This window comes from Macrotis lagotis, chromosome 7 (genome assembly GCF_037893015.1).
Source record: "Macrotis lagotis isolate mMagLag1 chromosome 7, bilby.v1.9.chrom.fasta, whole genome shotgun sequence".
NCBI classification, from domain to species: Eukaryota; Metazoa; Chordata; class Mammalia; order Peramelemorphia; family Peramelidae; genus Macrotis; species Macrotis lagotis.
In genome coordinates, this window is record NC_133664.1 from 131,775,606 (window position 1) to 131,791,564 (window position 15,959).

Sequence of the window (15,959 nt, forward strand, 5' to 3'; positions counted from 1 at the left end):
CATTATTCTCAAAAAAAGGTCTATTGGTTTCACTGGATTGCCAAAGCAGTCCATGATATAGAAAAATAAGAGGCTTCCTAAATTATTACAATTCCCTAAATTTTCAGGCAAGAAAATAGGTCCACAGAGAAGTTAAGTGACCTTAAAGTCACCATGTAGTAGGTAGCTTAACCAGAGCTGAACCCACTCTTCTAACTCCAAATCTATTCCTATAGTGTCATACAGCCTCTCATGGGGAAATTAAGGCTAATTGAAGTTTAAAAAACATGCTCAAGCTCACAGATGTAGTCATAGAGACAGCAAGGAGTAAAAGGATTCAGAAATCCAGATCCTCTGGTTTCAAATTCAGTGTTCTTTCTTCTGCATTACTAATGCATTCAAGCACTTCCTGCCCTACCTAGCATCTATCAGAGAGTATAAATAAACTTTTTAGGTTAAAAAATTATGACCTCTATTGGGGTAAAATTTTATGTAGTGTATATAGGAAATATGTATTTCCTAATCCTAGTTATCAATAGCTACAAGAGAATTTACTCCAACCTGATGAAACAACAATTGTTGATGAATTAGTGAATAGCAAGTGAGGTTGAGGTTATTTCCAATACTTCTGGATGAAACTAAAGAAAGATAATTGAATTATCTTGTATTTTGTCTAGTGCTTTTGTTTGGATGCTGACTTACAAGTGTTCATTAGTTGCTTTGCATGGCTTGTCACTCTAACTATATTATTAGTTCAATGAGGGAAAGGGCAACATTTTCTGCTTCGGATTCCCTACAGCATCTATCTCTGGTTACAGAGCAAGTACCCAAAACCATTTAGCAGATGAAGGAAGGACTGTTTTTCACAACCTCTATCCATTGCTCTCTTGTCTGTGCTCCTCTTGAGTCATCATGGCCAGTAGGAATCTCATCTTTCTGTAAGTTCACATCAACCTTGGAGCTCCTACCTCATCAGTAGCCCCTAGTCCTTTGGCTCTTCTCTCCTCTTCAATGGAAAGAATAGAGTTTGGAGGATAGAAATCAGAGGTCTTCCAGTTAAAGAGACCAGTCATCTGTTAATTTCCCAACCAGCTGCAACTCTCTGAATTTCATCATGCCCTCACATGGGGGTACCACATCCTTCTCCCCCACCCTTTTATCTTCTTTTTTATGTGTTGCTTTTCCTCAATTAGGTTATGAGGTCCTTAAGAGCAGGGACTGTCTTTTGTTTTCTTTTTTATCCCCAGCTTTTAGCACAGTTCCTTAAATTATTGATCGTGAACCTGTTTTAATGGAGGAGGCCAACTATAGCTACCAGTTGTTACATGTAGAAAGATCTGTCTTTAAATAAGATGGACAATGTGGCAAATGATCCTGAATTAGCACAGATAAGGTTTTCTGTATGCAATCCTCCCCATGATATCCCACCAATTAGGAATTTACTTCACCTAATAAGATTTATCCTTTTAAAATTCAACAGCCTCTGAGAAATGCAAGGAAAGTTATCACATTTTAATATGATCTTTAAAAAAATTCTTTTATTTTTAAATACTCATATGAAAATACTGAGAGAATGGAAGTTTGGATAGAGAAAAAGGTGAATTTTCAGCATATGGTAGGAATCTGTTCTTAGAGACTTGGAAAGACAAAAAGGCAATATGGGGAAGAAATTGGCCTATGGTAGAGCTGTCAAAAAAGGCCTACTGTTTCCATGCTGCCTACAACATGAATATAGCCAAAACCCAAATAAATATAATTGAAAAATATTTAATAAAATACAATAAAACATAGATAATATTATATTTCAAAATTAAGTCAATGTAAAACCCACATGAATCCTTATGAATGAATTAGTACTCCCCTTCCCTTTCTATTTGTGTTTGATATCATTGTTTTGCAGGAAAGGTCACTATACTTGGGTTGCAGTCCTAGTTCTGTCTCTGTCTTGCTTCACTTTCCTCACTTGTGGAAAAAAGAAAGTTTCACATTATCCATAAAAAAATCTATAGACTTTAGAACTGGAAGTAATCTTATGGAAAATTTGGTCCAGTGTCCTTTTGTAGATGAAGAAACTAAGAAGAAAAATGAATTTTTGCTTGCACTTAGAATAGATAATCTTTAACCAATATCCCTTCTAACCATAACATTTCTTATAAGTGCTGGGTCAGGTAGGGAAGAGACAGTGTCAACTGATAAATTTTACCTACTACAGAATACTGCTTATCTGTATGGTTCATGAGGTAAGTGCCTGAATCATCTTTAGCAAAATTATTCTCTCATTTCTTTCATTCAGTTTTAAGAGTATATTTCTTCAAGTCAGAGAAGAGGATATAAATAAATAAAGGGCATAAGCACCCTAAAATGAAATTAAGTCATAAAATTCTACAGTTACTGTTAAATTAGATCTGGGACATTTAATTTCTGAAATATGCTGAAATCACATGCTAAATAAGAATTTTTTTAACTTTTAGAAAGCTTCCAAAGAGGGGGGAAAAAAGGGGGGGGTAGGTTTATGTACAGCTTCTCCAAGTCATAATTGGTCACCAACCCATAGAAATCAGTATCTAATAACTTAAAACTTAGCCAATGTTTATTAAACTGAAGTATGATTGAGAACAAAGTACTGAATTTGGAGTTATAAGAACTTTATTTCCATTTAGTATTTGTGAGATTTTGAGACTTTATTTAATTTCTTCGAATCCCATTTTCCCAATCTAAAATGGGGCAGGGGGAGAATATGATCTTGGAAATCCTTCTATTCCAAATGATTTATTATTTCAGTCACATTCCTCCATATAAATTAGCACTACTGCATAGGGGCCTAAAAAGTAAGCTCATTAAAGCAAAAAAAAAAAAAAATTCAGAACATCTGGTCTACTTTCCTCCATTATAGCCTTGCATGTTACTTAAAATAAATAAATAAAAAGGGTAGTGGGATGTTTTAAAATTTTTCCAAAACACTTTTTCCTGGGTCTTACTGGATATATATGTATATTTAAAGGGTAGTTGAAAGCCAGCTTCAAGAATCAAGTTGAAACTACTGGAAAGAATGAGTTATAACCCCAAAATTGGCACAGGTCTAACTAGGGCTGCTTTGATGGAGATACACTATATTAAAACAGAAGGGAAAAAAAAGTGATATTGGCCAATCCAAATCAAACATATCCCTCATATTTCAGTCTTCCAAATATGGAAAACAGTGTTTTTCTTTTAAGTCTTCAGCTTAGTTTCTTTTATCATTCCCAAATTTCCTAAACTACCCAGTAGAATGAAAAACAAGAACAAAATGTTTCACAGGAAAACAACAGCTAACAGTCAGATTAGAAAACTTTTTTTAGGAGTTAGTTAAATTAATGACAGGATAAAACTAAACCATTATGGATAACCTTAAGAGTATCTTGGATCTGTATAACAAATGAAAAGTTCTTCATACATAATATAGTGCTAGTTTCTTGCATTTCCTTCTAGATAAAAATTAAATAAGTCAATCAATACTTAAATGATTCTGTGACTTCCTCAATTTGAGTACCCTTCAATATCATCAATGCTAAGTCATCTTTTGTAACTCCTTTCCATGTCCTTTCATAATTTACCAGAGGGAGTTCACCCAGCAAGCAGGGGACTTTCTTCAATTTCTCTAGTAATGATGAAGATACTAATAGAACTCATATTCTATCCACTGACTATCCTTTGTTCTCTCTATATGAGCAGTACTAGCTTCTTTTCTGCTCATGTGTTTCTTTGATGAGTAGATTTTCAATCAATTAATAAGCATTTATCAAATACCTACTATGTATAGTCAAAGACTGTGACATGTACTGTGAAAACAAAGGCAAAAAAAAGCATCTACCCTCAAGCAATTTATCATTTGGACAGAAACAAATTTTACAAAATAAATACAAGGTATGTTTTGTGGGAAGAATTAGCAGCTGGAAAACAGAAAAGTTTCATAGAGAAGTTTAAGTCGACCCTTGAAGGAAACTGGGGATCAGGCACAAATGAGGAGAAAGGTAATTATTCCCAGAAAGAGAAGAGGAACAGAAGGAGATGATGGAGGGTTGTATATGAAGAACTCTAAGAAGGGAAATTTGGCTAGACTATAGTGTAAGAAAAATAACTGATGAATAAAAAGACATTTTTAAAGTACTTTATATTTGCCAAGCACATTGCTAAATGCTGGGGATAAAAATAGGAAAGCCAGATAGTCATTGCTTTCAAGTTGAAGTAAACAACATAAAGGAAGATTCAGCTGCAGGGAACATGAAAAGGTCTAAAAGTCTTAATGGGATAATGGTAAAATTGTGGGCAAAGCCCAGAATTCTTTAGGTTGCATAAATGAGTAAAATTGTCTCCCTTTCACCTCCCGATTGTGTGAATTCTCCAGACTGTGCCACTATCATTCATATGCCTTCTCAATCTAGAACTTCCTTCAGCAGCCGGACCTTTTCTCCTTGGTATATCCCTCTCCATTTTGCCAGTTCTTTCTCTCATTGATGATTCTTTCTATTCCATGCATGTAGGAAATGGACTAAGACCTGCAATGCTTCATTTCCCTACCTTCTGTGATACTGAATCTCTGGATTTAACCAAGACGGCCTAGATCAAATAAGTTTCCCCTACAGACATCTCTTACCTTTTCAACTCTCTTTTATGTGAGGTTCTCTAACCAGAATGTAAACTCATTGAGGGCAGGGATTATCTTTCTTTTTGTTTATGAAGCTAGTAAATAATAAAAGCTTATTGCTTGTTGCTCTTCCTTATAAGATGAAAATGCTGTAGGACTTTAATCAAAGAGATTTTTTTTCAAGGATGAAGAAAGCATGATATCACTTATTTCCCACCCAGGAGACAAAAATCTTCAGTAGGTGTAATGGAAGACTTAAGAATTCTCTTCTTTGTTTTGTTTTAGGAAATAGAGGCAGAATGAAGGATAAGACCTTTAAAATCTTTTTAGGCAGCAGCAGGGCAAATGGTAAGTTCTAGTGGTTCTTCACATCAGAAAGAATGGAGTTGTTGACTACCTTTTCACCCATTTCCTGGATACAGTCAAGTAGCTGGGATGAAAAGGGAAGGCAAAGGGACAGCATGTTCCTGGTGATAGTGATTCCTTCTGGGCTGCTTAGACATATTGAATATATTCTGGGATAGTCAAGGGTCAGGGGAGAGAAAGAGTAAGGTAGAATATATTTGCCAAATATGAATCATTCCCACTCATATTTATCCATTTATCCATATTATTCAACCTAATCAATTCTCTCCCTCTCTTTCCCTGTCTCTCCCTGTCTGTCTGTCTGTCTGTCTGTCTGTCTGTCTCTCTCTCTCTCTCTCTCTCTCTCTCTCTCTCTCTCTCTGTCTCTGTCTCTGTCCCTGACTCTGTCTTTGTCTCTCTCCCTCTCTCTCCATAATATAGGCTAAGTCAACCCAAATTTTCCTGAAATAAACAGTTAGTATTCCCCAAATTATCTCTTGACAATTCATCAAAAAGGCAACAGATGTGAAGAGAGTGTGCTAAGGCCCAATGCCTGATTTTCATCAGAGCCTTTGACTAATATAGTTCAAGGTTAGCTTGATTTTCATTAGGTCCTGAACAAATACAGTGTGGACTTGTGTGGTAGGATTACTTAGTGAGATGTTTATTACTGTTGACATCCCTATTCTGGTTCATAGTGACCATTTTAGGCAAGACGATGTTGCTTCTAGATACAGATTTATGATAATGTAAGAAACAAAATGTCCTTGTGGAAAGAGCACTGGGCTTGGAGTCAGAAAACCTCCGTTCTGCTTCTTACTAATTGGTTAGCCCTGGGCAAATCTCCTAACCTGCCCAAATCCCAATTTTCTTAACCATAAAATGAGAATAGGAATAGCTGTGCTACCTACTTCAAAGATTTGTTAAGAGGAAAGTATCTTATAAACCTTAAAATATATAAATTTAGTGTAATTCAAAAGTGTTTATTAAGCATCTACTATATATTTAAAGCCTTGAACTAGATTGGGAAACTATTTTTTATCTTTCTTTTCCCAGTGGCATGGTGATTGGTACAAACAACAAATATTTATTGATTGACTGGCTACAAAGATATGCAATAATGAAGTCCTTGCCCTCAAAGAGTTTATAATCTACTGGGGGGGAGGGGGATAAGGAGAATAGATCAGGTAGACCTATTGTTATTCTTCTTATTATTGTATGTTAAAAGTGAGCTCCCTACCCATAAACTATGATAACATTCATATGTGTAGCAATAATATTGAATTCCCACTTGTAATATGAGCTTACAACCCATATAAATGGGTTGCCATCTATAACATGGCTATACTTGTAGAAAATGATGCCCATGTGTAATAATAACCAGTGGTGCTGGTGAAAATTACGTATATAGACTCCTTGAGAAGTGGGATTGAGGGTGAGTATTTGGTGTTAGAACAACTCTTTTAGCTCCTTAGCAGATATAGCATCATTCTCCTCTACTCCATCCCCAGGAGAGGTTTTTTTTCCCCTCCACAGTTCTCTTCCTCCAACTAATTTAAGATGAAATCAAATGTATTTTTCTTTCTCTCTAAAAGAGAATTCAGACCCACATCCATGTTAACTCACATTGATAAAGAATTATTTCTCTTATCTCCCTAAAAGGTAAACTTGGCCTAGTTGCTCCATGTGTGCTAGAAAATGAATTTATTTGCCCTGGTGATTTTTGGTAGGCACCATTTTTTTTTTGGTAAAAAGAATTAAAGAATATAAAAATGCAAAGGAGTATAATTAGTTGTTTTTGGTTAGCAGTTCAGGAAGAAAAAGCTACTTGTTTTTCTTTCTCTTCCTCCTCCTGAGGGGCTTGTGATGGAGGGGTGGTGTGTTTGGGGAAGAGAGAAGGCAGGGAGAGTTCAGAGTGTAAATGGAGAATTGCTCTCCTACCGAGGATGGAATAGAGGGAGAGGAACGGGTCAGAGCTTTAATGTGTATATGACATACCAGATGCTTTTTGATAGTTTCATTGGGTACCAACAGCAGCTTTGTGATCTCCATTATTCATGATACTACAACCCACCAAGATTCTTAAAGTACAGGTGCTAAAGAGGCAAAAAGAACATGAGAGTAGGACAACTCAAACCACTCTGACCTCCCAGGCCACAAGAATGATTTCCCCTTTTCTACTTTGCCTCTTGAATTCTTATCCATTCTATAAATTTCAGTATAGATGCCTCCTTCTTTTAAATGAAATATCCCCATTTCTCTCTTCCCACTGTCTGAGGAACAAGATCAAAATGTCACAGCTCTCTGTGAAGTTTGAGTAAAAATCTTATTTACAATAGGTATTCCTGTGATCCTTCATTCATCACTCTCTGTCAAACTGGATGAAGCTACCTTATTTATGGAAATGTTATACTGAGAAAACAATGCTCTCCATCCATGTTTAAATATGTAACCTATTATAAAAATCTGTATTTTTAGAACCTAAATCTAAATGTTCCCTTAACATTAATCATCTAGTAAAATTATCCTCAACTACAGGAAGATTGGTGAAAGAGGGTCATTAAATTACCATTCCATTTAGTAAAAGTAATTTAGAAGTCACAGCAATAAATGGACAATTAAAACACCAAAGAAGAAGAAAAGAGTAAGGGAAAAGCTATATATTTCTAGAACTTATGAGAATTCATGGGGAAAACAAAAAGAAAAAAGAATGAGAATATGATGACAGAGAAGCTGCTTAACTTTGTAATACCTTTTCTTAAAAAAAACAATGAAACAATTTAAGGTACTTTACAGACTATACCACAAATTGCAATCTTTGTCTATATGATTAAAACTCACAAAATGTTTATGTGTCTGTGACAATATTTCCAAGATAAAATTATTCTATCTGCTCTATGCAGACAGAATAAGTAAGAATTTTTGCCAAGTGGCCCATAACCTTTCATCTTTTCTAGTTGACAAATAGAATGTACGAAGTTTTGTTGTTGGTTTTTTTAATCAGTAAACTATGTCTGGCTATGAATCAAGTTCCTACTCCTACTCCTTTTTGCTACAATATTTTTGTAAAGCTAAAGAAACTTCCTGCACTGAGTCAACTACTCCATAATGTAAATAGCAAGAAAGAAAAACCACGCACTTTTGGCAAATACATAGGCTGTTCTCTGATTTTAAACTATGGCAATAACAATAACTAGTACCTCTAGTTTTTACTGAAATGATTGTAATTGAATCAATTACTTTAATAGCTTTGAACAAAAACCTCAATGGAATTTTAAATTCCCACTTTTTAATCAGCAAGAGTTTGTAATTATAAAACCACTCTAACTATGAAGTCAGTGGGGATATTTTTGCAAGAGTTAAGGGCCACAGAGTCAGGTCTATGCATAATTGTTTTGAGCAGGCATCATCAATTTGTACCTGAGTCACTCATCCATTTTTGTTTTATTTTTAAATTGATGCATGAAAATTGAAGAAGAATGTAACCTTTATAATGGAACATGCCACTTTGGTTTTAGTTTTGGTATATTCCCAAGAAGTCCTATGGGATTAGATGGCAGATATTATTATGCAGAGGTTCACAATCAGATGTTCCTGATGCTGCAAAAAACTGAATTCAAAATAGTTTTAAAATTTCATAGATTTAAATTCAGCAATTGCACAGAACATTTTTTCAGTATAAGGATTTCCTGATGCCCTACACTTCTGACTTTATTTCATATTACGACTCTCCTCCAAATACTCTGGACTCTAGGCCATGAACATTTCAATGTAATTGGTTTCTTTTATAATGTCATTTTTTTTTAGATTTTTGCAAGGCAAATGGGGTTAAGTGGCTTGCCCAAGGCCACACAGCTAGGTAATTATTAAGTGTCTGAGATCAGATTTGAATCCAGGTACTCCTGACTCCAGGGCCAGCCAGTGCTTTATCCACTATGCCATCTAGCTGCCCCTGTCATTTATTTTATTTCGTGTATTTTGTAATTTTTCCTAAGAAAGGGGTACATAGGTTTCCCCAGATTTCCAAAGGGATGGATGACATAAAAAAAGAATTAGGGACAGGTAGGTGGTGCAATAGATAGAGTACCAGCCCTGGAGTCAGGAGGACTTGAGTTCAAATTCAGATTCAGACACTTAATACTTACTTAGCTATGTGACCTTGGGGAAGTCACTTAACCCCATTGCTTTGCAAAAACAACAACAAAAAGATTAAAAATCTCTTGCTGTAAACAAACTAGAATGTTTTTGTTCCCATCATTATTCCTTGTGCTCATCTTTTCTCTATGCTTTGAATAACTTCTCTCCCTCTTTAACATTTGAATTCTTACCCACCCAAATTTAGATGTAATTTTCCTCCCTGAAGCCTTCCTTGATCCCCTTTTTCAGTAAGTAAATGATCTTATATACCCCAATCCATATAGCACTTTCTTAAGGAAGTTTTTAAAGCACTTATCATAGAAATTAAGTCCTCAAAGTTTAAGTATTATTCTTCCATTATATTCTAATATTTAGAGTCTAATAATCTCTTCATGCACAGGAATCAGCTTTTAACTAGATTTTATATCCCCTATGGCCTTAAGAATAGGGTTCTGCAAACAGCAAAGTAATGAATAAATGTTCATTGATTGAACTAAAGACTTTAAATAGGTTAAAATAAGGAAGATTAGGGGAAAGTTTTTTCTCTTGTTTTTGAGTAATGGTCAAGTATATGTTACAAGTTAAATATCTGAGCCTGAAGTTCTCATGTGGTCCTTTCTGGGTTTATGATATATTAGTGATGGAAGATAAGTGGATTGGGTAACATTCACCCTGAGCAATGTGCTTGTGCAGTTGGGGTAGAAACAATGGTCCAATACAACTTATTAATTTCCATTTAAAGAGACTGTAATAATCACTGATAGCTATCACTCTTGAAGAGAGAGACTCAGTCAACTTTGTTCCTGGAATAAAGGATAGAGAGAGGAGGAGGAGGAGGAGGAGGGAGGTGGGAGGGAGGAGGAGAGGAGGAAAGAAGATCAAAATATAAGGGATTTGAGATGCAGGACGACTACTGAGATATCTGAAGCATCCTGTTCCTGTTTGCTCATGTAGCTATAAGTAGGAAAGACAAATCGAGTTTCTGCAGTTAATCATTTATTCTGTTTCAGTTTTATTGGAATTGTGGATAATTGTGTTTTGTTTTGTTTTTTTTACAAGGAAATGGAGTTAGGTGGCTTGCCCAAGGTCACACAGCTAGGTAATTAATAAATGTTTAAGTTTAGACTTGAACTCAAATCCTCCTGACTCCAGGGCTGGTACTCTATCCACTGCACTACCCTAGCTGCCCCCAAGGGATTGTGGATAATTGTGAAGAAATATTGATCCCTACTGGCCTGTGACCAAGGGCTCAGACTATTCATTTAAGACATAGGGAATTGATACAGATTTGAAGACAGAGACAGCAGACTTCAAAGGTTTCTGATTTGAGAAGAGTCTAGGTCTAGGAATTAAATGGAATGCACCATTGATGTTTATGCTACCACATATTTCTACTTTCATTATACTTTATCTAATTAGAAGTAGCATTTTTAAAGGTAAATTAGAGAGGCTCATTGCCAAGGACACATATGGCAATTGATTATTATAGGTGAATCCACACTCCTAGATGCAGTAATCATAAGATCACAGGTCTAGCTCTCAAAGGGCTATCAGAGATCATATAGTGCAACCCCATTAATTTTATAAATGAAAGTAAAATTTGAAAACTGAGACCCAGGCAATTTACGTGATTTTTATCAAGGTCATATGGATAACAAGTAGCAGAAGCACTTATTCACTCCAGCATTATTTACAGAGAGAAAAAGGTAGACTGGCAGATATTAATACTAACCCCCTGGTGTTGGCTAGTTTACATTATACTATGTTGGAAGTAGTAGAAGATAATTTCTTTTCCTAGGATACTAGATCATTATAATAATATATATATATATCATAATATATAAAACTGTATACATGTACACACACACCTCCATGTGTTTGCATGTATATACATATCTAATTTGTATATAGATATATTTATGAATATATGCATATATATTCAAGTAATTATGATTATATAACATAATCATGTACTTATGATTAGAAATTGCTTTTCCCCTTAAAGATATTAACCATAATCTGAATTAACCATTGAGTTTACAAAAAAGGAGAAGCAGCAAATTAGATAAGATAAAAAAAACTGCTTATGGATATAGTATATTAAAGATACTAAATTCTACATAGCTAGACAATATTATCAAGGTCATTTTTAAAAGTCTTAGAACAGAGAGCAAAATTAGAAGTGAAGGGTGAATTAAGTTGAATTGATATTTATTCTAAGTAAAATCTTCCCATCAGTGAATAATCTTGGACCCTGAGATTTTTGTAGTATGTACTGGTAGGTGGCAGAATTTAACAAGCATTTCTGAACATTACTCTCTTGAAAACTTCTTTGACACCAATCTCTCAAAGAGAGTCATTCTTCTAAGTATGACGAGTATCTTGTTCATTTATGTACAATGAAACAAATTGAAGCATTACCTGGAAATCTTCTAATGATTTGACATAATCCTTCCTTGCTGCAAAGCTGATGCTGTATTTCTGGGAGTATATTTACCTGAAAGTAATAAAAGACCAGTGATTTTATGGTAGATTTATAAGCACTAAAGCCAAAGTGAAAACATTTCTTGGAGCTTTGGATGGATACATATGAAAAGTGAATATCTTCTTCCTATCCTCCCACCCACAGACCACAAGCATAGAAATCAGAGCATTTAATATTTTAAAATAGAAGAAAAAATTAATATACCTTGTGATCCTATCCTATCTGAAGCATTGGATACAGTCTAAAATAACCAACCAGACAACAAACCAAAAAAAAGTGAGAAACTAATACTAAGCATTTCAGAGTTGTAAGGAAATACCTAAAGAACTAACTCAAATTCAGTAACCAGAATAACCTAGCACTTAGAAGTTATATTTTGCAAAAAATAACAAATATGACTTACAGTCCCTAAAACAACAAGACTCGCAAAGTCTCTCATTTGTCCTTATGTACACACTTGAGTCCCAGTTTTTTAAAGTTTGATATTAAAATGGCAGACATACTGTGAACTGCTAAATAAGTATATAAATGCCATTTTTTCTGAGTTTAGAATCTAGTTTTCCTAAAGGTTCATGAGTACAAAATCATAGTGCAGTTTTATATAAATTCAAATATTTACAGAGGTATGGCTTCAATTTTGAAGGGAAAGGGAAAATACATGATTAATGAAATTTAATCTGTTTTTAAATGGTATCCAGTAAGAAACTATTGTAAACTTGCTGCCAAAAAACAAGGTGAAATATAGTAAAAATGACATGAGTTTTGAATAATGAAGAAAGTCAGTTTGAATTAGCAAAAGAAAAAATGAATTATATATTTTAAGATAAATATTGTTTGCTTTCAAGTACAAATATAATTTAAACTAGTATGATAATATATACATATTATATGAGGATATTTTTAATAATTAAGGTTACTTGTAATTAGTAGACTGCAATTCAGATCTGACTAGATGTTTGACAAGTCACTTAACCCCATTTGCCTCAGTTTCTCATCTGTAAAATGAGAGAGCAATAGAAATGGCAAAGCATTCTAATATAATTGCCAAGAAAACCCCAAATGGGGTCAAAAAGAGTCAGCTATGACTGAAACAACTGAACAAAACAATGGTATAACTAAGTACATATGCAAAAAAAAATTCCAATCTTTTCTTTTAAGGTGATTACACATTTCCTCTGAAGTCCTATTATGCCATTAATTTGCTCAGTAATTTTTTTTTCCCTTTAAATTACTTCAGTCTAGATAAAGCAGACAAGGTTATGTCTGGACAAACATAAATCTAATTCCATGACACTTTATTGTTAGTCCCAAGCCCAAAGTGAACATAAACTATTTTTTCATCAAGCCTTTGCAAGAATTTAAAGACAAGTTTGTTTTGAAGATTCTAAAATCAAAGTAATTATAAGGCATTTTACTGGCAGCAGTGTTTGGCTCATAGGAAAAATCACTTTTTACCAATCTCTAAGGGAGATGTTCTCTGATCAGTTTATAGAGTTTGCAGGTATGTTTTGCAGACTTTAGAGAGTGGTAGTTTTTTCTCTATACTTTGATTACAGCTGATTGATTGGGGATGAATTGATTGGCTTAGATTGTTGTAGATAAATTGGAGATGAATTATTTGCTTTAGAGCCATTTCTTTGTTCAGGGTCTACCAAAAGGAATTGACAGACATGATTAATGCTTTTTCCATCTATTTTTGTGTATGCCAGATACACAGGAACAACAACAACAAAAAATAAAGCCACAGAGCCAAGAGCAAACCTAGGTTCTAGGAGATTTCTCCAAGAACTGATAATAGCTTCACTGAGTCAAAAGCAAATGAGAATTGCATGTACTTTTATTCATAAGGCTCAAAAGCAGAGTTCCTAATTTTAACCTTGGAGTCAATGACATGATCTCTTGACCTGAGAAATGGCAGCCAATGAAATAAAAAAATGTGGCTGTTTTAAGAATTAGCAAGCATGGGTCTTCTATAGAAGAAGGGATTTCCTGGGCTATCTCAGATCCAAGATTGCCTCTCTAGCAACCTCATGTCTGAGAATACCAGAATTTGAGGGATTCCCTGGACAGCACACCAGACTTGAGGTTGCTTCCTTAACCTGTATAGCCATCTTCTTTGCAAGTCTGTTTTCAGAGTAGTACCTTAAACTGGATACCTAAATCGATCTCTAGATGATCTCTGGAATCACTGAAAGTGAATTGGTCCTTCAAAAAATTCTAAGTTTGCCTCTCAGCAGTTCAGAGAGCTAGGACAACCATATTGGACTGGATGTAGACAATGTTGTCCCTATGCAGAGGAAGAAAAACAAAACAAAACACACACACACACACACACACAAACCAACTTTTCAGAATCTGATGAACACTCTATAAAAATTATCTCTTATATATCTCTTTCCCTTAATCCTAATTCCTCATACCAAAAATAACTGATCTGTAAACAGGTTTATCAAAAATATGTATGTACAATTCTAACCTGACTGAGGGGTGGGGAAGTGGGAAGGGAGAGTGGAAGGAAATTTTGTAACTTAAAAATATACATGTGCAAATATATGAAAGAAAGAAAGAAAGAAAGAAAGAAAGAAAGAAAGAAAGAAAGAAAGAAAGAAAGAAAGAAAGAAAAAGAAAGAAAGAAAGAAAGAAAGAAAGAAAGAAAGAAAGAAAGAAAGAAAGAAAGAAAGAAAGAAAGAAATTCTAGGTTTGGTTTATTTTTCCAAAGTAAGTCCAAATCAAAGGATGGTATGAGTCTGGAGAACTGCATAGGAAGGTAGAGACTCACTGGAAAGGGGAATTGTATTAACTATATATCCTACTGTGAATCCTTTGTATTGTTTTTGCATTTTTCATTGGTGGAGTAAAGACTATGTATGCAGAGTCATCTTTTTTTTGATATTTTGTTTATTTTTCCAACTATATGCAACAGTAGTTTTTAACAATCATTTTTGCGAGGTTTTGAGTTTTACATTTTTCTTCCTTCTTTTCCCACTCTCCTCCCCGCCTCCACAGAATGCAATCTAATATAGGCTATTCACGTGGAGAAGACTCAAATCAAATCAGAAAATAAAACAGAAAAAAAATTATACATAAGATAACTTTTTAAAATCTGTTAAAATTTTTTTGAGGCAATGCGATTAAGTGACTTGCCCAAGTCATCCAGCTAAGGCAATTAAGTATCTGAGGGCAGATTTGAACTAAGGTACTCCAGGCCATTGCTCTATCCACTGCACCATTTAGTTGCCCCACCATAAGATAACTTTTAAAAATTGAAGATAATAAGCTTTGGTACACATTTAAACATCACAGTTCCTTCTCTGGATATGGCAGGTATTTTCCATTACACATCTTTTAGAATTGCCTTTGATTGTTGTACTGCTGAAGTGTCCAAGTCATCATAGCTGATCATCTCCCATAGTTGCTGTGAGTGTGTATAATGTTCCTGTGCTTCTGCTTACTTCCCTCAACATCAGTTCATGCAAATCTTTCCAGGCTATTATGAAAGTCCATCCCTCATGATTTCTTACATAACAATAGTGTTCCACCACAATCATATATCACAATTTGTTCAGCCATTCCTCAGTTGATGGACATCCCCTCCATTTCCAATTCTTTGCCACTATGAAAAGAACTGCTATAAATATTTTTGTATATATGGGGTTTTTTATCCTTTTTATGATCTCTTTGGGAAAAGATCTAGTAGTGTTATTGCTGGATCAAAGGATACCATGTGCTGTTATCTTGAATACTGGTATAAGATCTAGGAATCAATTTTCCCACTTGAACTATCCTGTTCAAATAACCCACAGAAAGAAAGAAAAGGGGGCACAGTTGTGATCTCTTGCTCCCTCTTCCAAGCTTTAATTATTTGCTGCTAAAGTATGAGGGATAGGGCTGGAAAAGAGAGCAGAGTACATTCACAATGTTCTCCCCAAGAGATGGATCCTCAAGAGGCACAGTTGTCATATCCTTAGATGCCTCTGCAAAAATCGAGTCCCGAAACTTGGGAACCTCTCAGAACATATGAATAAGACTACAAGCAAAATCCAAGTGTCTCTGATTCAAAGTAGTCATTATTGGTTCCCAGAGAGGAAAAATCCCCTAGGGACCCAGGTCAGCTCCTAACTCTGCTACAATGTCTTCTGTTCTCTGGAAAGGGAAAAAGGGCAAAAAGAACCCAATAGTTGTCAGTTCCCCTTTTTAAGGTCCTACATCAAAGTGTAGTGCTGAGTCAAACAAGCATCCCCACGTGATTGACAGCAACTCCCACTTGCTCTCCAAATTGAGAAGTCCCAGTCTGATAGTGTCATTTCTTAAGGGAACCTTAGCCAGGACACTGACTTCATTAACTCTCCTCTCCTCTTCCTTCCTACCAATTTCCCTGTCCCTTCATCT

At 35.0% G+C, this 15,959-nt stretch overlaps 1 protein-coding gene across 1 annotated transcript in view; it reads right to left on the reverse strand.

Annotated features, from left to right (window-relative positions):
* The window catches only part of CPED1 (cadherin like and PC-esterase domain containing 1), a 407,812-nt gene that overhangs the window by 311,008 nt on the left and 80,845 nt on the right, over positions 1–15,959 (reverse strand). Inside the window, exon 5 of the mRNA XM_074193820.1 lies at positions 11,507–11,582. Coding sequence (XP_074049921.1) covers positions 11,507–11,582 — 76 coding nt within the window. The remainder of the gene's footprint in view (positions 1–11,506; positions 11,583–15,959) is intronic.